General features: G+C 38.2%; 1 protein-coding gene across 8 annotated transcripts in view; it reads left to right on the forward strand.

The window, feature by feature from the left end:
- Positions 1–5148: 5148 nt before the first annotated feature.
- The window catches only part of LOC5579651 (calpain-A), a 117286-nt gene continuing 97841 nt past the window's right edge, over positions 5149–24593 (forward strand). For 3 of the 8 annotated variants that reach the window (XM_021852896.1, XM_021852898.1, XM_021852901.1), the window contains exon 1: positions 11953–12096. Coding sequence is in view for 4 of the 8 variants with exons in the window: in XM_021852891.1 (XP_021708583.1) it covers positions 5900–6361 (462 nt within the window). In the remaining 4 variants the exon portion in view is untranslated. Of the gene's footprint in view, positions 6362–11952; positions 12126–24593 lie in introns of those variants that run through there. The other 5 variants (XM_021852891.1, XM_021852894.1, XM_021852892.1 and 2 more) reach the window with 5 other exon arrangements.

The raw sequence follows: 24593 nt of genomic DNA on the forward strand, positions 1-24593 counted from the left end.
AAAGATGGCCCAAAGACAATGTAGGTTTATATGGAAATTACTATAGAGAAATTTTTAAAAATGTTCTAAACACGCTAGTACTGTAATATAAGTACAAACTTATTATCCCATATTTAGGTGAAACATCTCGGAATCCAAAGATGGCCGTCACAATGGCCGACTTGTGCCCCTACTCACGTACACAAAACTGGAGAAATAGCTGGCAAACGTTTCTGATCTTCTTATTTTAAGCTTTCTCCTAGTGCACAAAGCCAAAATAAAAAGTACACTGTTGTTGGATGCTTTTTTCGCGAGATTTGTGCCTTTGAAGTTTCAGTGCAATCTTAGAAGTTGATTCCAAACTGTGTCACCTTAAAAACTCATTCTTCAAACCTTAATGAAGGATGTTGCTGAAGAAATAAATCCTTTTTGAGCTGATTTTGTATATGTTTGCAGGGCTATAATCCCATATTAAGCTAAATACTAGCAAATAAAATCATGAATATCTCTTCTGCTATCCGTCGGATTGAATTCCTCTCATATCGGTGAAGAAAGATACACCCGCACCAAATGCACGATGTACAAAACGCTCAAAGAACCGGTAGTTTTCTATGGGCATGAGACGTAGACTATGCTCGAGGAGGACTTGGGGTTTTCGAACGCCGAGTGCTAAGGACGATCTTCGGCGGCGTGCAGGAGAACGGCGTGTGGCGGCGAAGGATGAACCACGAGCTCGCTCAACTCTACGGCGAACCCAGTATCGTGAAGGTGGCTAAAGCTGAAAGGGTACGCTGGGCAGGGCATGTTGCAAGAATGCCGGACAACAACCCTGTAAAGATGGTGTTCGCTACGAATCCAGTCGGAACAAGAAGGCGTGGGGCGCAGCGAGCTAGGTGGATTGACCTGGTGCACCAAGACCTGGAGAGCGTGGGTCGCAGTCGAGGATGCAGAGAAGCAGCCATGAACCAAGTGAATTGGCGAAATATTGTTGGTGAGGTTTTATCAAGATAATTGATGTAAAGCCAAAGAAATAAATAAATAATGGCTCTCTATTAGACTGGCCCAGCTCAGTATGGGAGAAAAATAAAGTTGTATAATTCCACGGGGCACCCCCTAAGATTATTTCTTAGGATTAGAGGAAGACTTCCTGAAAATTTCAGCTCATTTGGTCGTTCCATGAGCTGGCGCAATTGAATTGAAGTTAATATGAGATTTACAGCTCACACATATGGGAAACAGCACATCATCTCCTGTTTGGGTCAGGAAAATTGTTGATCGCGTTCAATTGAACCCAGAATGTCAAAAACACCACTTGATACCATAGCGAATAATATTGTAGAAGGCTGTATGATGTTTAAAATTGATAAAGTTGGTGTTTTAACTATCTGAAGTAGATTTGCAATTATGCTTGGTGTTTCTTCAACATAGCTGGGTGGTAGCCACTAAGCGCATCATAGCCACCTATGACGCTGGGCGAGTTGCGGTAGAAGGTGCATGCATATATGTGATTGTACGAGAGTGCTGATCTAAGCCTAACTTTCAACTACTGAAAGGGTAATTAAAATGAGCTTAAAACCAGATACAACCTTCTGCAACTATGTTCATTAGGGTATCAACTAGTGAATTTGTCATTCTGGGCTAAATTGAACGTGATTTACTAGTCTACGGAACGAAACAGTGGCAAAGGGTCAATTTTCAATTTATTTGAAACAAATATTCCATACAAACTTCGAATTGAATGCGCCAGCTGGGGAAGCAACCAAATGAGTTGAAATTTTGAGAGAGTTTTTTTCTTACCCTGAAGCTCATATCTGAGGGGTGCCCCGTAGAGTTTTTCAACTTTTTTGTTTAAGGGCCAGTCTATTCTCTATGAACCCAAACTTTTGCACGATGCACCATACTGAGGGGTGTACCCAAACTTTTGCATGTTGACTTGAATGATTGTTGCCTTGATTTTGAATACTTTTCAGATTTTTCCGCCAAAGTTGTGCAAGTGCTCTTTAAAGAAAATAATATTACGATTCTAATGACACATTGATTTTAAATTTTGGTCGTTCCAATGTTAAGGAAATATGCCATGTGTTTTCAGTATGTTTTTCGAAAAATGTCTCAACTTTAAGTAAAATTTAGTAAACAAAAAATGTTTTTGGAGAAATACGTACAAATCACTAATTGCCTTTCGAATGCGACATACAGAGTTTCAATTGGATGACATACATATACATTGTATAATAACAGATATATGGACAAAACACTTTTGTATGTTTTTTGGGGGTGAAAATAATCCAAAGCTATCTTTCAAATCGTACCATTCACGGCTAATAGACTCCAGGTAATAGTTGGTGTTCCAAAAGGCAGATTTTGGGACCAATATTATACAATATATTCAACTCCGACTTACCTGATTCACCTCAGGGATGTAAAAAATCTTTGTTTGCGAATGACACAGGCCTTTCTACCACAAGACGAGGCCTGCTTGTCATCTGTAGTAAATTGCAAAAAAGTTTTATATATTTGCAAAAATGGAAGATTTTTACTAATGCTTGCAAAACAAAACTTTATGATACTCCAATATAAACCAAAAAATACTCATACGCCAATCAATTATTGGTCAGATAAAAATGAGTAGGTTTAAGACTTATGCTAGATAAATATCAAAAATCACACTGAAGGTATTCAAGCCAAATGTAACACATATAAAATGTGTGTATCCACTTATTGATGGAAAATCGATAGTTTGATTTAAGAACAAACTTTTGATCTTCAAAGAAACTTCCAGGCCGGACATGTTGTATGCTGAGATGCTATACCAATATGGACTAGCGGTTGTAATACCTGAAAGAAAGCTCTGCAGAGGATTCAAAATAAAATTTTGAAAATGATTCTAAAGTTTCCTCCTATACCAGGGAGCCAGTAGCGCAACCAGGATTTTGCTCAAGGAGGGGTTTTGTGAACCTGAAGATTTGGAAAAGTAAAACAGATGTAAAAACAATAAAAACAAAATTAAAAAATATTGCTAGATTAACATTAAGATAAAGATGAATCGAAGCCAAAACTTGAATTTTTAAGAGCACAAATCTAGAGTACCGAACACCTGCTTAAGCTAAAAACTCAATCGATTGGTTACCTCCAGCTTGTGACCAGTTGATTAAGTTTCCGGCGCAAACGGATGATTGTTTCTCCAGATTTGTGATCTTCAAAAAAAAAAAAAAAAAATAGCTGATGACATTTTTATATCAATTTACAACGCTACTCAAAGGAAATCTGTTGTGCCTGGTGGAATTTTCCAGAAGTTTCCCGAAATATGTTTGATGGATATGGAAAAACCTTCGCGTTCCAATGAACATTTCGTTCTTTACAAACTACTACATTTTAAATATGAATGGCTAAACGGGATTGCAATTTTCTGATAGATATGTTTAAATCTACATATTTCGTAGTTTGCTCGAAAGGTTATTCAAGCTACATTTGATTGCACGCACATACATTGTCGTGATAGCGTTCAATCACTATTCGTCTGTTATGTTCCTTACATATGTTTCCAATTTTTCAGCGCCAGTCGCAATAACAAGCATTGCGATTATCATTAGCAATTTGTCGAAGGCAAATCAGCATCGCAGATATTGAAGCATTTTTAGATTGTAGACGAAAATTTGCGATTTTTCAGCTAAGCAACGGATCTACGATCTCCCTTTATCTGTCCTAGCTATTTTATATGTGATCATTAAAAAATAAAGAATTGCTTCTCCGGAAATTAACGTACTCTCTGGAGTTAATAAAATTCGGCTAAATGCTGAGGAAGCTTAAATATTGTTCATAACATCGAATTTTGCATCAATCAACTTTTACTTCGATATGCATACGTTTGTTTGACAAACTTTTCTTTAAAAAAACTGTAAAACCGAGAAAAGTAAGTGTTTTTGATTTGATGATCTTCGAATTAGAAAGCCACAACTTAGAACAACATTATTATTAATACAACTTACTGTCCACTGTTTGTGCATTTTAGTGTTGAATTTCAAAAATATATTTGATAATTCTTATACTTTTTTTGCTCTTCGGTTGACTCCCAAAACCCCCCCTTGGTTGCGCCACTGCAGGGAGCACTAATGAATTACATAGAATATCCAATGTTGAAACCTTGAAGCAAATCTCGAATGAAAGTATCAATCATTGCATACAAAAAATCATCGAAATCTTCAATTGCCACGAGAAATACGTAATAAATTTAGGTTAAGTTTGGTTAAGTTAATTGAAAGCCTCACCTGTAAATCATCTGAACTGCTACGGCAAATGAAATTAAATGTGTTGTTAACAAAATGATAATAAAATTTATTTAGCATTTAAGGTGAAGATAAATCGAAGCCAAAGTTCGAATTTTCAAGAGCACGGATCTGGAGAACCAAACATCCGTTTAAATTGCAAACTTAATCGATTGGTTACCAGCTGGTGGTGACCAATCGATTAGGTTTTCAGCTCAAACGGATGTTTGGTTCTCCAGACCCGTGCTCTTGAAAATTTGAAATTTGGCTTCATCTTCACCTTAATGCTTAATTTAGTTTTACCATATTGGGATGATAGTTTTGTCTAACACAGAACACCTATTGATGCAACTAGTGAATGTAATGTTTGAAATGATACTAATAAAGGAATTCAACGTAATGTTCGAAATTAAACTTATCAAGTAACATTAAAAAATAATAGTGCTAATGAGTGCTAATACTAATGAAGGCATTGATACCGCTATAGTGCATTATTCACCTGTATGCATATTAGGTGGATTGGGGTTTGATTTTATTTGGGTATTGTCGCTGTAAACGGGAATTACCAATTGTGGGTGTCAATACTGCGAAAGAGGCGAACATCGAATTTCAACGGCTCTTTATTCACCTGATGATTAACGTTTCACAATCAGTATTCACGTGGTTCCCCATCTACCTGCCTTTCTGATATTTCAACTCCCGAACCGACCAATACCAAAATATAATACCATATCGAATGCAACGTGTTGCACTCGCGGCCATAGACCTAGACGCACACCTCTTTCAATGGTCAAGAAACACCGTGAACGTACCCTCTTGCCGACGCGTCGCCAGGTTGAATTGTCAACGCTCGGAGCACGACGACGGCCCGAGCTTCAAATCGCGACCTTGAATATTTCGCATCGAGCTCAATCAGTTTAATCAGTCTTGCGTTTTCGGTCGTGAGATAAACATCTCCGAATCTCGTATGGTTTGTAACTATCGGAGTGAAAGTGATCAGTAATTGATCGATAAAAAAGGTGCCAAATCGTAAGATTATTTACTCAGATCAGACGCTGAACTCGATAAAACATCAGTGAAGTTTCGGTACAAACAAAGTATAAGGTAAACACATAAAAACTAGAGGTGCGGCGCAATGTTTCGCTCGTGAGTCAATGTGATTGTTTATTAATAGATCGCGAAGGAAAAGGATTACACTGATGTTTATGCGAATTTTGTGAGTGATTTTCGTGGAACAAATCGTGAACTTCTGTTTGCAGAATAGTGTGTCGCGGATCGTCTGTGAATTCGGACGTGTGGCGCGCTAGTTCGATATCGCCTTTCGTTTGCCTTGTAGTGGCCTCACCAGATGTTCTCTGTTTACAAGCTAGTGATAAGGGGTTTATAAGTGCCAATTTGAAAGCGTAGCTGATTCATTGTTTGAGTTCGATAAACGTCGGTATACCTTTGTAACTGTGCCAAGCGTCCTTGAGTGTGGACTTCGGTCAAAAAATTGCAGTTGTAATAAATTTACGCGTGAAGAAATCCAATAAGCATCCCGTGTTCAGTCGCGTGTTTCGTCTTGCGCCTCGGTCGTTTCGTCGCCGTCGGTATTCTCGTACCCGTCAAGAGCCAGTAGTCCTTCGCGCTACCTTGTACGGTCGTAAAGCATCAGAAGAATGTCGTTTTACAACGAAAACTACAGCTATCCTCGCAACTGGAATGCCAATGGGTTCGGTTGGGTCAATCCGGCGGCCTTCAATCAACCGTCCTACCCGACGCAAATGCCAATCCCGGAGTCGTCCGGTTATTCCAGTTTGAATCCTTCGATATCCGGGCACTCGTTGTCGTACGGATTCGCTCCGGGGGTTGTGCAACCGCCGTCTACTCCCGGAGGATACCCTCCAATGCCTGCGGCATCGAGTTTGCCCTATCCGACGATGGGATTCGGCGGGTATGGTGGGGGTTCAGGGGGAATGCCGATGCCAATGCCCGATAGTGGCTTCAATGCTCCTCAGATGCCACCGATGCCGATGCCAATGCCGGGTGGTTTCGAACCTTCTGCGGACGATCCGGCGACCGTGAAGGAGATGCCGTTCCAGTCGGTTGCAGTGCCAATTGCCGAGGGAATGTTCAGCAGCGTAAGTAATTGTTATGCATATTTTTGTATGTACTTTATTCAAAATTGTGGTCTTGTTCACATGCAACATCTAGTGAATATCACGTTAAAAACTATTTTTGTCTTCGAATGAATGGTTAAATGTTCTCGATTTGAATTTCTCTCTAATTTCAATAACCCACAAAAGCCATGGGCATAGCCAGAGATGGGCAGTGGGGTCCTTTGTCCCTCATAAGCGACTAAAATTAAATTCAAAATTAATTGGTTTGTTATGAACGTTTTGAATGAATACATTTTCACACAGTATACCGTATATACCACTGCGTCTACGCCAGCTCATGCGGGAAGGGTGTAGGGGCGGTAATTTTTATGGCAGAGAGGCTAGGGGCCTTCCTTAGCCGAGTGGTTATAGTCCGCGGCTACACAGCAAAGCCATGTTGAAGGTGTCTGGGTTCGATTCCCGGTCGGTCCAGGATCTTTTCGTAATGGAAATTTCCTTGACTTCCCTGGGCATAGAGTATAATCGTACCTGCCACACGATATACGAATGCAAAAAATGGCAATTTGGCAAAGAAAACTCTCAGTTAATAACTGTGGAAGTGATCATTGAACACATAGTTGAGAAGCAGGCTGTGTCCCAGTGAGGACGTAATGCCAAGAAGAAGAAGAAGGCTTGCTGTCTGTTTTCAGAATACAAAAAATGATAGAAGAAATAAACCTGATGGGACTACCACAACTCAACGTCACTTCAAAATCTCATAGATGCCTTTGATGAATTTAATTCAGCACACAACAACGTACTGATTCTCGTACCTAACGAAGCTGTTCCCAAACAAAATGAAGTTTTTGCTGCCTTTGAAGAGCTTTATAATTATTGTTCTACCGCCATAGAAGAACTAATTTTTCTCGACAAAGAAAATAGAAATTCATCTTGCAACCCATCGCTTCGAATAATCGTTCAACAACAACCTTTAGCAGTACCTATTCCAACCTTTGATGGTAAATATAAAAATTAGCCTGAATTTAAAGCAATTTAAAAGCCTGGAATATTCTAACGGAACGTTTTGAAAACCAACGAGTAATCGTCGAAACTCACATTACGCTGAAGAAAATATCATCAGAATCGTTTAAGGATCTTCGATTGTTGATTGAAAGTTTAAGATACCTCAAGCAAGAATTTACAAGAATATCCGAACACATAATCGTTGATCCAATCGTGAATGCCCTGGATAAAGCAACACGGGACAAGCAACATGGGGGTCAATTCAATAGAATGGTGTGCTACCAAAGTATGAACCAACACTAGAATTTCTCAAGTCCTGTTGTCAAGTTTTAGAGAATTGTGAAATATCATCCCATTCATCAATTGTTCAAATCAAGCAAAGCTTCAATCCATTGAAACCTCAAAAAAGATTTGCGGCAGCAAAACACTTTTCAAACCAATCACCTGTGATTTCTGCAATGGAAACCACGCAAACTATCAGTGTTCAAGCTTCCTTGCTTTATCTACTACGGAAAAATTGAGAATTAATTTTATTTGCAAATGAATGGTCTTGGAATCCAAAAATAACGCACTCATGTTCCAATCACTGGAATAAATGCACTTAAAAGTTTTGCACGTGATAAAGTTGAAGTGAAAATTCGTTCCCGTACTACAAACTATGAAGCAATTTTTGAATGCTTAGTATCATAATTCCAACATCAAAAATTTCAACAAAGAATTGAAAAATTCCCAATGGAATCCAACTAGCAGATCCTGAATATCATACACCTGATAAGGTCGACATGCTGATTGGAGCAGAATTGTTCTTCGATCTTCTGAAACCTGAGTTCATGAAGCTTTCCGAGAATCTTCCACAACTGCGCGATACCCATTTGGGATAGGTGGTACCTGGAGTATTGCATGAACTAACTATAAACGTTCCTCAGCTATGCAACTTTGCCTCTATCGAAAACGTAGTATAACTAATCAAACAATTTTAAGAAATGGAATAACTTCCAAATATTTCAAATCTCAGTCCAGAAGAACAATTCTGTGAAAAACATTTTCAATCTACTTCACAGCGAGATCAAACAGGACGTTTCACTGTTGAGTTACCATTCAAGACCAATGTGAAAGAACTTGACTAGCGTTGAATAGATTTCTTATGCTTGAAAAACGATGGGGATTAAAAAAAAACAATACATTGAACTCATGCAAGAATGTGAACGCCTTGGACCAAATGAAGGAAAATATTATTTACCCATCATGCAGTTCTACGTCCTTCCAATTCAACAACAAAGTGTCGGGTAATATTCGATGCCAGCGCAAAATCAAATACAGATCTTTCAACGACGAATTACAAATAGGACCAGTTGTGCAAAGCGCCATATACACCATCATTCTAAGATTTCGAAAATACAAATATATGTATATATACAGCCATTCCATGAAAAACCGATCTAGTGGGTCACCGAATTCCGTGACAATTTGCTATTTTGTTCCTTATCCGAAACAAAGATACACGTATTTTTGGATTTTTTGATTAGGGTGACCATTTCCGAAATAGAGTGACCAGAAAAAAAGCGATTTTGCAAAATTTGTATTTAAAAAAAAAATATAACTTTTGAACCGTTTGACCGATTTTCAATCTTTTTGGATGAAATGAAGGCTAAAGATTTTCGGAAAAAATATAAAATTTCACAAAAAATGTGTTTTTTACATGAAAAAACTCAATAGTTTCCGTTTTTTCGTGTTTTGAAGGCCTCGGGACCAAAGGGGCTATTGCTGCTCTCATTTTTTCTTAAAAGTTCAGAAAATTTTACGTAAACTGTCAAATTTTCAGCGATGTATGTTTTTTAGTTTTTGAGATATAATTTTTTGAAAATAAAAAATCAGTCATTTTTCATCGGCACACACTGTAGATCTCAGCGCATTAGATTTGTAATGTTTAAAAAAAATCATAACTTTTGAACAGCTCAACCGATTTCCAATCTTTTGTATGGAATGAAAGCTTAAGGTCTCAACTTTTCAGAAAAAATAGAAAAAATAGAAAACTTTGAAAAAAAAAAATTTACATTAAAATATATGAAAATTTCTAAAAAAAACTAGAAAATTTTATATTTTTTCACGTTTAAACATATTTTTATCAGATTTTTCAATTTTGTATGAATAGTTGAAATTTTAATCTTTCATTCCATACAAAAAGATTGGAAATCGGTGAGCCTTTCAAAAGTTATAATTTGTTTTAAACATTACAAATCTAATGCGCTGAGACCTACAGTGTGTGCCGATAAAAAAATGACTGATTTTTTATTTTCAAAAAAATATATCTCAAAAACTAAAAAACATGCATCGCTAACAATTTGACAGTATACGTAAAATTTTCTGAACTTTCAAAAAAAAAATCCAAAAATACGTGTATCCTTATTTCGGATAAGGAACAAAATAGCAAATTTTCACGGGATTCGGAGACCCACTAGATCGGTTTTTCATGGATTGGCTGTATATATATATATATATATATATGGATATTAAAAAAAATGAATCGACAAATACAATTGGATTTAACTCACACAAAATATTTGAGGATATTTTGGAGAGAACATCCTTCTCTTCCATTTAGGATCTCAAAAAAAAAAAACGCTTCCAGTTTGAGAATCCGTGTCGATATTAATAATTGGGGATCTACTTTTGAAGATATTCCGATGTTCCTTGGAAGACCGATATTCTCCATATAAAATGTCTTTAGCAGCCATTTTGTTTTTGGTCAATTCATCAAAAAATAAAATGTGTACTATACAATACCAGGTAGTAAGGAGTTACCCTTAAAAAATCATACAAATCAGTTCAGTATTCTTGGAGAAATCTGAAAATTACGATATGAGGTTTTTAAAAGTTTTCAAAATCTTAATTTGTCCAGTGTGGTACTAGAAAAATAAATGCTCATTACTCAAAGACGGTTGCACCAAATTGCTTCATTTTTTCACAACATACTCGCATTAATGTATCATCCTTACGATAAAAATTGTGTTCTGTAATTTTTTCAGCTTTTTCAGTGGTGATTTGAAGGTGGCCCAAAGACGATGTAGGTTTATTACTATGGATAAATTTTAAAATATGTTTTATACATGTTAGTATTATAATGAAGGTGCATATTCACATAATGAGTACATATGCTCATAGTGTAAATTCATCAAGAATAGAAAAATGAAAGTTGCTGAAGAATGGGAGAATTTGTTTGCCACTATTAAGCTCCATATCGTATTATAGCCCTGAAAACTTCTACAAAATTCTAAAACAAAATTAGCTTAAAAGAATTTGTTTCTTCAGCAATTTTTTTTTCATTAAAATTTTAAGATTGAGTCCACCTTCAAATCACCACCAGAAATGCTTAAAATTTCACATTTCACTTTTTTTATCATCTAAGGAAGATATGGAAGATTGAATGTTGGAACATTTTTGAACATTTTTGAACTTTGAACTGCCCTAACAGAAATCCTGACTACGCCCATTGCAAAAACTGTATATGGAAGAGGATGTACACTAGATGCTTGACTATATTTAAATACCATCTCTGTTTACTTATGGCTGAAAATCATGTCTGGCACAGTAGGATATCGAAATACAAAACCTATCCACACGGAGTGCACGTTTCAAGAGATTCGGTACGTTGGTTTTTCCTGCGTTTAATGAATGTGTCATCGCGGTGCGAATGTTGAACATCTGGCAATCATTTGGTGTGCCAAAATGGAGCGAAGTTCATGGTAGGACGCAAGATCTTCTGAGCGTAAAGCAGGGGAACTTTGGAATAGTGCTGTAGATTTTTACGATGTTTTTCAAACATAAACCAAAAATATATTTTTTTTTTGATTTTTTATGCAAGGGCGTTTCTAGGCCTGCCGTAAAGATGCTTTGAGGTGTATTACTTGGCCCACATTTAAGTTTGAATTTTAACTCAACTGGCTTAGATGCCTCTTTAGTGGTTTGACGAATTCAATTGATGATTTAACTTTAATATTTATGATTTTCATGAACTGCCCGGAATTCGAATCACAGAATATGAGGAAGCGTCCGGAATAAGAATCATGAGAAGTTCAAACATTTCCATTTATTTAAATTTGTTCATGGTGCGGAATAAAAATCTTCCCCACCATTCGAAAGCTAAGGGATTTGAGGGCTCAATAACACCAAGGAATAATACAGAATGATTTATTTTATATGCCTTTTGATGAGTTACTCTTCACTGAGGCCTAAAGTGTCCGTAATATGAATCAAAACGGTAGTCATTTTTTAATAACTCGATAAACTGTACCGAGTTATTAACTCCAATAATTTACTTTGACTTGTGTCACTCATGCCCCCATTGACATAGATGTTTTGTTTATGGATACTACTCACGACCACGCTGCAATCGCTACATGCGCATAAGCAGCGAATGATAAGGTATAGGGTAGGTGTACCATATTAACAACAGTCAGTGCACACTAGTTTGCGTAGAAAATAAAAAACCCACACCAGCTCATTATGATACCGTCTCATCGCAACCGCGAACGAACCCCTATTCATATCACATCTCACTGTGCGGCTTCTCACTAGGTTAGACGGATTTTTTCGACTTCACCCAACCTGGCTCAATGATTTCGTTCGCCAGCAAGAGTCAGTCAGTGGCAAGTGAGTGTTCGTGGTAAAGAGTAACCCGTTGGTGTCGGGTTTGGCGTAAGGTGAAATTTTGCCGTAAAACTCAATCCAAAGCAGAAGGAAAATCAATTTGTTAGGTAAATTTGGTGGTTGCGTTCGTGGAAAGGTACTTTTTCTGTAGAAGATTCCATCCGAAAAAAACAGGTCTCAGCAAAACACGAAGTTCAAGTTCTGGTGGTGCGTCGAAATTCCGTAACTACGAATAGTAGGGAGTGTCTGCGATTTTCATTTTTAGCATGTGCATAAAAATGTACGGTTTGAATATATTTATTTTGATGGTAGTGACGTCGCGAATCGGTGGATTTCTGTTAGAGGTGTATCACTTTCCGCTTAGTTTTTTCGCTGCCATCGTGGCTTGGTTCATGAGTGATGATGTCACTCTTTCGGCTCTGGCTGTTCCAGTCATGCTGCCATCAAGTCGGTAGATGATGTAGCTAAGCTTAGGTCGTTATAACGCTAATTGCGAGAATGATAGTTTTTTCGTTCTGAGCAGATAATTCCTCGTAAATTAGTTTGATCTTGTAGAAGTGAACGGACATTATCATCTACCGATGCATCGATGTTGCACAAATTCCACTTCAGAAGGATGTTTGTAAACAACATTCGAGCCCTCAGTCAAACAACAGCTGTTCTCAGTACGAGTGGGTTAACATGAGTACAAACTCATTTACAAACCTAGATTCGATAGGAAAGGGCCTCACCATGGCCGATATGATTCACGCATACCGCAGCAGATATAGCTAGGTAGCTGCGTACATTTCAATGGCAATCGATTTGAGTGTTTGGATATTATTGGATAGATGATCTAATAAGAAACTGAGACGCGGTTTCGATTTTTAATGGGTTTGTTCATTGCTTGGGAATAATACAGTCAAACCTTCCTGAGTCGATGTTCCATTACTCGATACCGATTCATCACTGTTCGTAGATGCGATGATATACAAATAATTATGACAATTTCCTAAAACCGGATTGCGGTTCCGCACTGTACACGCTCCACTCAGGAATGGAAAGATCGTTCAGAAAGCAACAATTCCCGACAGTCAGTGTGAGAACGCATTAAATTCATTGTGAAGGACGTGATCTATTTTTAGTGTTTGCTGCAATGGGTTATGTTGTTTAGGGGAGCAGAATGTTGATGTTTTGCGAATGAGTTGTGGAGCTGTTTAAATCGCGGTTTTTGCACAATATTTGAACAGTTTTCAAAATATTTCGCGTTTCAAGTGAAGTTTATCAAACAATATGATGAATCAAGGGTTGAATTGCATTTTCAAAATGATCAAAACACTAAAATTTCATTCATGATTCAATCACCACAATGACGGGTTGAAATCGTGACGAGTAAAGAAAATCCGAAAAGAAATTGTTACTATTACTAATATCGTTAAGTGCTGTTTATTATTTATCATAGATAAAACAGCCTGTACGAATTACTTATATGTTGGAATAACGACACGTTGGGCAGTACCAAATTATTTTATGAAAGTTCCATAGGAAGGATCTTCTTGTGTTTCGCCGAGAAAGGAATCAGTGTAAATCTTTACAGTATTGGGAAAAATCATATATGAATTCAAATTTTGATTTATGTATTTACAATTTCGAATTCTGTGAAGAAAAAGACGCCAATGCTTTTGTTGCTATCCATAGAGTGAATTATGTATTTTGGACAGGCTAAGGATGTGTCTGAAAAGGGCGATCGATTAACTGCATTAGATAATGTTCAGTGGCGCGGAAAGTGGGTAGGACAGGTAGGACATGTACTACGCGCAAAAACACCTGGGTAGTTTTATATCCTGGAAATAAAAAATAAAATAATATGTTAATCTGTACACAGTCCGGGCAGAGAATTTGTTTATAATAGAGAAGCGCGAATACTGAAACCAAAGGTTCCAATTAAACCGTCAAACGTGGTTCCAATCGAGCAAATTCAATGAGATTCAGAGGGTTGCCAGTACATTTTGGAAAATGTCTGGCGAGCTCAAAATAAAAAGTCTTGCAAAATCTGGCATCTGGCAGACACCTTTTTTTCAGAAATTCTAGTAGATCAAAAAATTCCCACGAAACAAAAATAATACGCCATTAACTGAAAATGAACTAAAAGTTACCCTAATTTCACTTCAATCAGAATTTCAGTGAAGAAAACACTGAAACTTGAGCTTGGCTTCTTTTAAATACATAAGGCTGTATTGGAAAACATTCTAGTATATTACCTTTGGTATTTATCAAATAAGTCCTTCATGTTTGATTTAGATACTGGTACTTAGATTCTCATGATTGTAAAATTTAGATCAAACGATGGAACCATCAAAAAGTTTCGCCATGCGTCTGTTTACAAAAATCTTAATCACTTCATAAATGAGAACTGCGCTCCAAAAATTATCTGAAAATAGTTCGAACTACTAACCGTCAAGTTGTAAATGAGCAGTAGTGTGTACAAAAAATGAGTTTTAAATGCCAGTATATCAACGTATAATAATGGAAAGCAGCTACGTTAAACAAAAATACAAATCTTATTGAATATTGCTGTTCGTTTACAATACGAGCATATTTATTTCCTGGTTTATACACCGCTGTTGTAAGTGTTTAGAGTGCCATATTTTTCAGGATATTCCTAAAAAAAATGTTTACTGCTTCAAAGTCTGGCTTCATTGGGAAAAGTCTGGCAAATTTAGCATTTTGTCTTTTTGTCTTTTCCTCGATGAAAAGTCTGGCAGTGCCAGATTAATCTGGCATAATGGCAACCCATGATAGATGTAACACATAAGATACAATGGATGTGCAAGGCTGGTAGCGAGTCACTTTTTATAAGCCAGTCACTTTAAAGTCTCTTTTTTGAAGCCGTTTCAACTAAAGTCACTTTTTTCGTCAAATGGTCACTTTTTTCAACTATTTTAATTTAGCTTCATGTCTGTATCACCACTTTGATTCATGGTTTTCTTGTAAAACAAGTTAATCTTTCATAGAGTTTCACTCAATTTGTGATAGTATATTAGTTATTGTCAGTACGGTGTAAGTTCATTGTTGTAAAACTAAAGGCTTAAATGCTTAGTATTCTGTTGAAAATCTCGTGCATTCTCATTTAATAGGAATTTTTATATCTTGTGGTGTATTATTAGATGTTTGTCATCTATTGTCGAACACTACATTTTAAAATATGCATCCTCATTATTCTATTTATCCTTTAAATTCGTTTTATTATCCAAACCAGCTCTTTAAAATTGTGCAAAATCTATAATATAGGTATTTAACACCAAAACGAAAAAAACTATTTGAGAATAAAAAATTATACTGCTTAGTCTACATTTGCAAACCAAACCTTGAAAAATGGTCGGATAGGCGTTGGGTAGAGTATACTTCCTTTTTTATCATACATGTATATAAGCATCTTCTAGCAACTGTTTCTAGTACCTAGTACCTAGTTTCTAGTAATAAATTTTGAAAGAACCTTTTTCAAAGTTTATTAAGAATGAATATATGCATGGATTAATACATAATACAGCAACGCTTCAGAGAATTTATCGTTTTCATTGAATTGCTAATGAAATCATGCATACTTTCTTCAAAGAAATGTGGGAGTTGGATCCTCTTCTTGGCACTTGGCAGGAGGTTTTTAAAAAGCCAAGGATTTCATATTTGACAAGAATGTGCGCGGTATTTAAATATTTTTAATTACATACTTTATGACAATTCGACCGACTATAACCCCCAATACCAATTGAATCATGAAAGTGTCCTAGTAATTTTGATTAAAATATTAGAAGCTAAGTGCTAATAATTACTTTAAAAGCATATCTCAGATGAACGGCCTATTATGCCTATCGTCTTTATGCTAAATGTCCATTCGGCCAAACGTAGCTTGATTCAACTATTTGTTCTCATTTAGTCCGCATACGTAGGACGTGTCTATGATACATTGGTCTTAAGAACCATATTCGATCTTCTATCATCATTTTTAATTTGAAATATTGATTGATGGTAAAATATTACATTTTCCGTAATCTTGATCTAGATACACAAAATAAAGCTAACAGAAAGTAGCCTCTTTTATATTAAGAAATAAAGAATAAAATAATATGTTAATCAGTCCACAGTTCGGGAAGTCTCCCTTCTAAGCCTACGGTAGCCAGTATTTATAGCTCAGAAATCCCGTAGGTACGAACAAGTAAAAGGTACCAGGAATATTACTTGAGATAGGTAGACATGACAGTCCTTTCCCCTTTAGAAACTTTCTAATAACTCTTTAAAAAGCCGCCTTCACGTTACAACAACTCATACAACGAACAATCGAAAATATACCCAAAAAATTCCACAACTGTAACTTCAAAGTAATTATTTCATGACTACTACAAGACCTTCAAATCATTGGATTCATACTGCTCTGCTCAGCATTAAATTTGACAACTTCGCCAACAATAAAGAACAATTTCGTTCATCTCGATATAGCAATCGCTTCACAAAAGAACAACTATGTTCACAATATACGACAATTTCGTCAGCTCTGAAGAACAATTTAGTTCAACTCAAATTGGTAATTTTACCAAACTCAAATAAATAAAATGGGCATACTCGCCACCTCAAAGAAAAGCGACAATCGCCAACACACGTTTCCATGATCCTCGTCGCCACTTTTATATCCTGCAAATAAAGAATAAAATAATATGTTAATCAGTCCACAGTTCGGGTAGTTTACCTCCTAAGCCTACGGTAGCCAGTATTTATAGCTCAGAAATCCCGTAGGTACGAACAAGTAAAAGGTACCAGGAATATTACTTGAGATAGGTAGACATGACAGCCTCCAGTGAATATTATATTTTATCCATCTTTATCTATACGCTAATAATTTTTCTAGACTAAATCTTGAATTCTTAGCGATTTGAAGTAATGGAAAAAATTTGGGATCTACATAGTTTATAATGAATTCTGTTTCCGAGGTTTTTAAGATGTCATTTTTGTGAGTTTAGATGGAAACGTAAATGACAAAAAAAAAATATCACAAATATGCCAAATTATTTTGAACATTTACATTACAAAATAAAATACTTTGATGATATAAAAGACACCACTTCTTCAACGCATCTTACTTAAATTTTGAAATGCTTGGAAATCTGCTAAAAAAGGATTATTTGCGTAAATGCTGACTTTCCTGTTAAAAAATATTGATGTTGAAATTTTGGAAGCACAATAAAAATTTCAAAATTTGGTACTCAACCTCAACTAGCCTACTACCTGCAGTAGATCATATTGGATATTCCATTCTTGGTCGTAAAACAGTGTAGTAGATAAACTGATACAAAATTAATTACGTTGAAAATCAACAAGTCACTTCTAGTCACTTTTTCGAGAATCGGAAGTCACTATTTAGTCACTTATTTCTAAAATCTGGTCACTAAAATAACTTTTTTTAGCACCACTTTTTGCTACCAGCCCTGTGGATGTGTGTTAGTGAAAAGCGGTAGGAAAGTGACGTCATTGATTAGCTTGATTCTTTATGGCGACTGACGGGATGATACGCGCACTGACAAACTTGAGATTTTGCTTTTCCTATATTAATCTCCATACAAACTCAATTTTTGGGAGTACAGAATGATCTAGAATCGAATAAGCGTTGTGGAGCAAAAACCAATTTTTTGAACCACCCCAATAAATACCTATCACTGCTGTACTGCCCATAATTGCAACAATACATGAATACCATGCCCACACAGTTACGGATCACCCACAGTGACGGATCACTTTGGCGTTCAACATCGGATAACTCGCTCAAAACATTAACGTTGACGTAAAACATATTTTTCCCATGTTATACTTTTTGTCTTCTACCATTTGTAATGTTAAACACAACATTCAACCGCTAAATAACGGTTTATTTGACAAATGTTTAGTTGGTAGCACACAGCTATCATTATATGGTCGTTTACTGTAAGAAGTGCCGTCAGCATTCATAAGCTCCCACAGGTGGTAAAATTCTAATGTTATAGCATGTTTTATGCTCGTTCGCTTCGATTTAGTATGAATTCATCTTTGGAAAACATTTTACTTGAATTTTTATTCTAAATACCGAATATTAGCACTTCTAACTAGTGATCCATAATATGGACCAGGAAATGATTGTTTACCACGGTTATGGATCACTTCCAAAGAATGTAGATTTCTGCTATTTTATGCATTGAATTCGACATTTTCAGACAATAGCACTAAGGATAAAACTAATAAAACATCAAGGTTTGTAAATTTCATTTTTTAGCAGACAAAAATGGGTGGAAAACTTGGTGTGGAGCGCAAACAGTTCATGTATCAGTTACTACAATGCAGTATCACAATAAAAAGGGCATTTTACCCTTGTTTCCAGCTCTAACACTGCTATTTTTGGCAGTAATACAGTATTGGACAAAACATTTGCAACTTTTTCGATTTTCCATACAAAATGACCAACTTTGGTAAGCTAGATCTCAGTTATTTATCGTCCGATTTGAATGAAATTTTCACAGCACTTCAGATATAACTTGAATTTTAACATATATTTTTGAGTGATTTTTCCAATCATTGGTTTATAAATTATAACGGTTTATCTAAAGTGTAATTTTCGACGAAAAATTCAAAACTATTTTTCTCAAAATCTGATAGCCCTACACAAAAACTATCTTCAGCTAACTTGTTCACCTCGTTAAAATCTACAACTTTGCTGAAGATACCATGAAGCTATTCCTTCAATATGTTTAGTTATGTCATTTATAAAAAATCGTCAAAAAATTGACTTTAGTCAAACCGTTACTGCTTTTGAACTTGTGATTGGAAAAATTACTCAAAAATATATGTTAAAATTCAAGTTATGTTTGATGTTCTGTCAAAATTTCATTCAAATCGGTCTATAAATAACTGAGATATAGCTTACCAAAGTTGGTCATTTTGTATGGAAAATCGAAAAAGTTGCAAATGTTTTGTTCAATACTGTATATTACACATTGTTAACATTCGCCATACCATGCAATACAGATGCATTGAGTTGAAAATCTCTTGATTTTGCGCACTGATCCGTAATATGTCACAATTTGATCCATAATATGAAAATTGATCCATAATATGGTTTTAAGGACCGATACATTTTTTAATTTTTATGCAATCCTATGTAAATATTACACTCAAAACAGTTTACTAACCGATGTTCCAATTTGAAACGATTCGATTCGTGCTTTTAAATTACAATTTTACGTTTTCCATGTCGTTTTATTGAATTTTATAGGTTGGACTCCACACTATTTGATCCATAACTGTGGGGTCATGGTACAATGATTTTTCCAGCCGCATCGTTCAGCAGATTGAAGAGCCTTCTTATAAGCCTTCCGGACGAACGACTCGAACGAGTTTGATCCATTGAACTGCATCTGTTTCAACTTCTGAATCTAGTCAGCTCGGAAATCTACCCTTTTGAAGTCTTTACAGACTGCAGAGGACAAGCTTTTTGAAATCGGGGCAGCAGTGACGATAGTCCAGGGGCTTAACGGAACCACCCCCCCCAGGACCCCAGCGAGTTGGATGTAGTGGATTTTACAGTTGGCTTTGATGAACCTTCATAAAAACCACAAAAATCCGAATGCAACTCTGTCAAAGCGGCCGGTGCCGCTCAAAGTACCAATGCACCCTAGCCCAAACTAACAGGAATGCCAATCGGCACGCACGACTAAGGCCAAGTAACGGTATATGTACTGGATAATATGCTTTGAGGCTGACTGCGGCGACATTCTACTCCCTTATTAGGGTCGGGTGACACTGGCCCGAAACGGCGAGTGGGCTAATAGCGCAGGCTGCCCTCGTCCCGTAAAACCGTGGCAGGCCTTAGAGTACGTCCCACAGCCGTCGCCTGGTTGCTCCAACTGGGCGCGAGCAGGCTCAGAAGCCATCACCTGACTTGCACCGATCTGGCTCTGAACATAGTACCCCATGAAGGACTATATCAACCATAGCATGTCCTTCCTGCCAGCATAGATAACCATGGGATCATAAAGGTGACAATTCCAGCGGAGATGTATAGCGGCACTTAGGGGGACCCATAAGAGATGGTCAACCAAAACAAACAACTAGCGGAAGGTGAAGGAGAGGCTTCTGGACCCATCAGCAACCGGCTAAGGTTCCCGCCAAGACAGGAGGTGACCAACATCAACTGTAGTGAAAACAGTGTGGGCAAAAGGCTAGATATTCTGACGATGGCAGGCACTGGCCGCTCTAGTGCAACATGTGAGGTGACCGATTGCCCGGGACTAATCGAGGGCCATGGATCGCAATAGAGAATACCTTCCTAAAATGCAGGTAGCTGTTGAGCAACTTGATGTCATCATCGAGTTTGTTAAGAGCAAAAGCAATATCAGCAAAGACTTGAAAACAAGTCTACTGAAATTGCGACAATCAATCCTAGCTGCAAAGCAGGACTACGAGAAAGCCAAGGAACAACTTGGCAAGGTAGAAGGCAAGAAAGACACGAATCGTAGGAATTTAGGCGAAGCCCTCGTTATCAAATCGGAGGAAGTGAAATACACCGAGGTTCTGAAGGCGATGCGAAGCACGGAGAAGCTATCGCCATTGGGCGCAGACGTGCGGAGCATAAGGCGAACAAGGATTGGTGCAATTATCCTAGTCTTAAAGAAGGACGCCAAGGAAAAGGATGCAGTCTATAAGTAACTGGTACAAGAAGTACTTGGCGACGAGGTTGATGTAAGATTCCTTACTGCTTAAGCGACTCTCCAGTGTAAAAATCTGGATGAGGTCACCGACGCAGCGGAGGTCTCGGCTGCTCTCAAAGAGCAGTGTGACATCGACAAAGCCAGTAAGGCCATCCACCTTAGAAAGGGCCCGCAGGGCACCCTGGTGGTGGCGATCAGGCTGCCGGTCGCAGAGGCCAACAAAGCGAAGAACTTGGGCATACTCAAGGTAGGCTGTTCGGTTTACCGGCTGAGCATACAATAGCCTCCTGAAGTTTGCTTCAAGTGTTTCGGGAAGGGCCATAAGTCGTGGAATTGCAATAGTCCCGACAGAAGTAAGATATGCAGAAAATGCGGCACCGATTGCCACAGGGCAAGCGATTGTAAACAAATCGCTTAGTGCCAAATGTGTGTCGACAGAGCAGACAACGGACACTTAACGGGTGGACCCAAATGTCCGGGCACAAGCGGAGTATCAAAGCAGCCAAAACGGAAGTTATACAGTGAAGTTAAGTAAAAGGAGCGGCATCCGTTACTGCGCGGTTGTCACTCTGGATGTGAAGAATGCGTTCAACAGCGCAAGCTGGGAAGCAATAGCACACGCGCTTCACCGCCTCAAGGTACCGGTGCAGTTGTGTAAGCTTCTAGAAAGCTATTTTGATGGTAGGATTCTACTGTATGACACAGAGGAGGGGCAGAAAAGCGTTCGAATTACCGCATGAGTACCTAAAGGTTCAATCCTGGGCCCGCTGTTATGGAATGCGATGGTCGGTGACGTACTGAGGCTGCCCCTTCCGAGGGGTGTTAAGATTGTTAGCTTCGCCAACGATATCACCCTAGTGATCTATGGTGAATCGATGGAGGACGTATTTCCATAGTTGAGGAATGGATGAAATCTAGGAAGTCCAAGCGATCCCTTAGGCATCTTGGGGTAATGATCGATGACAAGCTCAGCTTCGCTAGCCACGTTGAATATGCCTGTAAAAGGGCATCTACGGCTATAGCGGCGCTTTCGAGGATGATGTCTAACAGCTCTGCTGTAATTGCCAGCAAACGCAAGCTACTGGCGAGCGTGGCGCTATCCATACTAAGGTATGGAGGACCAATCTGGTCAAAAGCGCTTAGAACGAGCAGAAACCTAAAGTGGTTTGAAAGCACGTACAGGATAATGTGCTTAAGAGTTGCAAGTGCATACCGGACGTTATTCAAAGAGCAGGGATGACGCCCATCGGCCTCATCATCAAGGAAGATGTTCAATGCTTCAACCAAAGAGGTACCAGAGGAGTCCACGACACGTGTATAGAGGCAACGCTCAGAAGTTGGCAGCAGGAATGGGATAACTCCACCAAGGGTAGATGAACCCATCGACTAATACCAAATGTATCAGATTGTTATGAAAGAAACCATGGGGAAGTGAACTTCCACCTGACGCAGTTTCTGTCAGGACATGGTTGTTATAGACAGTACCTGCATATGTTCGGGCACTCAGAAACTCCTGCGTGCCCCAATTGTACTGGTGTGAAGAAAACAGCGGAGCATGTCGTGTTCGATTGCCCCCGTTTCATTATTGTGAGAGATCGCATGCTCGCTACATGCGGATGGATCACGTCCTCCGACAATATAATATGTAGGAGAATGTGTGAGGATGCCGAGTGCTGGAATGCAGTAACTACGGCTGTCACTCACATTATGTTAGAATTGCAGCGCCTATGGCACGCCGACCAAGAGTTAGTTGCAGAGGATTAGCCCTGCCAAGGCTGGTCCCTTGTAACATTGTTTAAGTCGGCTAGGAGAAGCCTAGGCTACTTCTGCTACACGTATTGTGCTATATGCACTGGTCCTCTCCCCAAGGGTCATGTCGATGCACTGTACACCACTTGAGGAATTCAAAAAGAATTGCAGTTCATGGGCTGGTTTTAGCGGGTCGTAGTTGGTGCGTTATCCCCGCATTCCCTGAGTTACCTTATCAGGTGATCGGTTTGCAAATTTCACCCTTGTAAAAAAAGCTTTTTGAAAGCTTCCATACTGTAGGATGTTGTAGTATCATCGAGTTTATCCGTAAAATTTAGACGCATTAAATTCAATTTAGAATTCTCAGTTTGTGTACCAGGGATTCCTTAAACGCAAATTCTGTGACTTGCTTAAACGCAAAGTTTGTGACTTTCAAATGTTCAAAGAAAATGTAGCGATGGTCAGATAAGGATTCTTCTTATCTAACACATGTCAATTCGTCAGCACGTGACACTGTCCGAGAAGAGAGTTCTATTTAATACTTTTTTCTATTTCACCTGGTACCTATTCTAAGAATTAAGAGTAAACTTCTGCTGAACAATTTTGTCTTCCATGTTATAAAATATGAAAAATCGCAAGAAAGCAACAACGATGCGCTTGTTGTCGCACACAATCCAGGTCTACTTTCTATTTTCATCTTCAATTTATCGTTCCGTTGGTTCTACTGACTCAGTTCAACACAGCGAACTCCAAAGAATAGAGTGCGAATTAAAAAACGATCACATCGCGAGGTGCGTCGTCTGAACGTAGTCGCGTTCTGCCTGGACCGGAACTAGGTCATTGATTTTCTTTGTCCGTTCCAAAAACGACGACAGTCGTCAGTAACTTGGAACTGTGCCATGTCCCTAAAGAAGCGTCGCCAGTACGCTTCCAGATTGAAATATAGTTCTGACCATGTCACACGACAAGAGAGAAATCGTTCAGACTTACTGGCTCAACAGCTCGTTCCTCAAGAAGATGCGACACCAAATGGGATGAGTTCTGGTCGTGAGACGCCCACGATGCGCTTTAAGAGCAAACATTTGTGGAATTTCCAAGCGAGGTTTTTGTCTTTTAGTGAGTCCCCGCTTGGGGATTTTGGCGACTGAAACTCGAAGTGCTTTTCATTTTGACATATTCAAAATGATTTCATCGAAAAATATGTTAAAAGTTCAGGTTATAATCTACAAGTACATGATACTCTTCAACATTTAACTTTACGTAGTAAAAATATGATAGTCCCATCATTGTATGTAACTATGAGTAATGGAATATTAATCAACGTATAAACGTAACGAACGTAAACTTTGAGGCAGTTGAAGGTAACACCACAGACAAACAGATCTACTTCTTCTTCTTTGCATTACGTCTCCTGGGACAGAGCATGCTTCTCAGCTGTTCAATGAGCACTGCCACAGTTATTAACTGAGAGCTTTCTTTTGCCAAAGATGCCATTTTTGCATTCGTATATCGTGTGGTAAATACGATGATACTTTATACCCAGGGAAGTCAAGGAAATTTCCATTACGAAAAGATCATGGACCGATCGAGAATCGAACCAAGACGCCTTCAGCATGGCTTTGCTTTGTAGCCGCAGACTCTTCCACTCGGCTCCAATGCTCCAGACATGTAGATGTAGAGTTTAAAACATAAAATTCGAAGTAAATTAATACTCACTCACATTGTATAATTTGGAGTAATCATTAAAAGTGTGGTCAATGGAAATTTGATCACTGATACATCAGTTTGTCTGTGGTACCACCTTCATCACGCAGATCTCCAACATCGTTGTAACATAGTGAACGAATGCAATCGTCATAAATCTTCGCTTCATTTCCCATGCCGCTTCGTGCATTATTAGTGAACCATTACAGTCAGACGAATACGTTATAACTGGTTTGCAGAATCCATCGCAAACAAACGCTCACTACCTAGTAGAACTGAGCGAATTATTCAAATAGATTTGTTTGTGCGCTATCTGATGACAAATCTGCAACACAATCACAGCATTCTTATTAGCGGTAGTCACGACGTAACGTATATCCAATAACAACCGGAAACCTGTTTATGCGAACGCCGAACTTGAACTTCGTGAGTCGGATGGAATCTCG

This window comes from Aedes aegypti, chromosome 3 (genome assembly GCF_002204515.2).
Source record: "Aedes aegypti strain LVP_AGWG chromosome 3, AaegL5.0 Primary Assembly, whole genome shotgun sequence".
In the NCBI taxonomy this organism is placed as follows: Eukaryota; Metazoa; Arthropoda; class Insecta; order Diptera; family Culicidae; genus Aedes; species Aedes aegypti.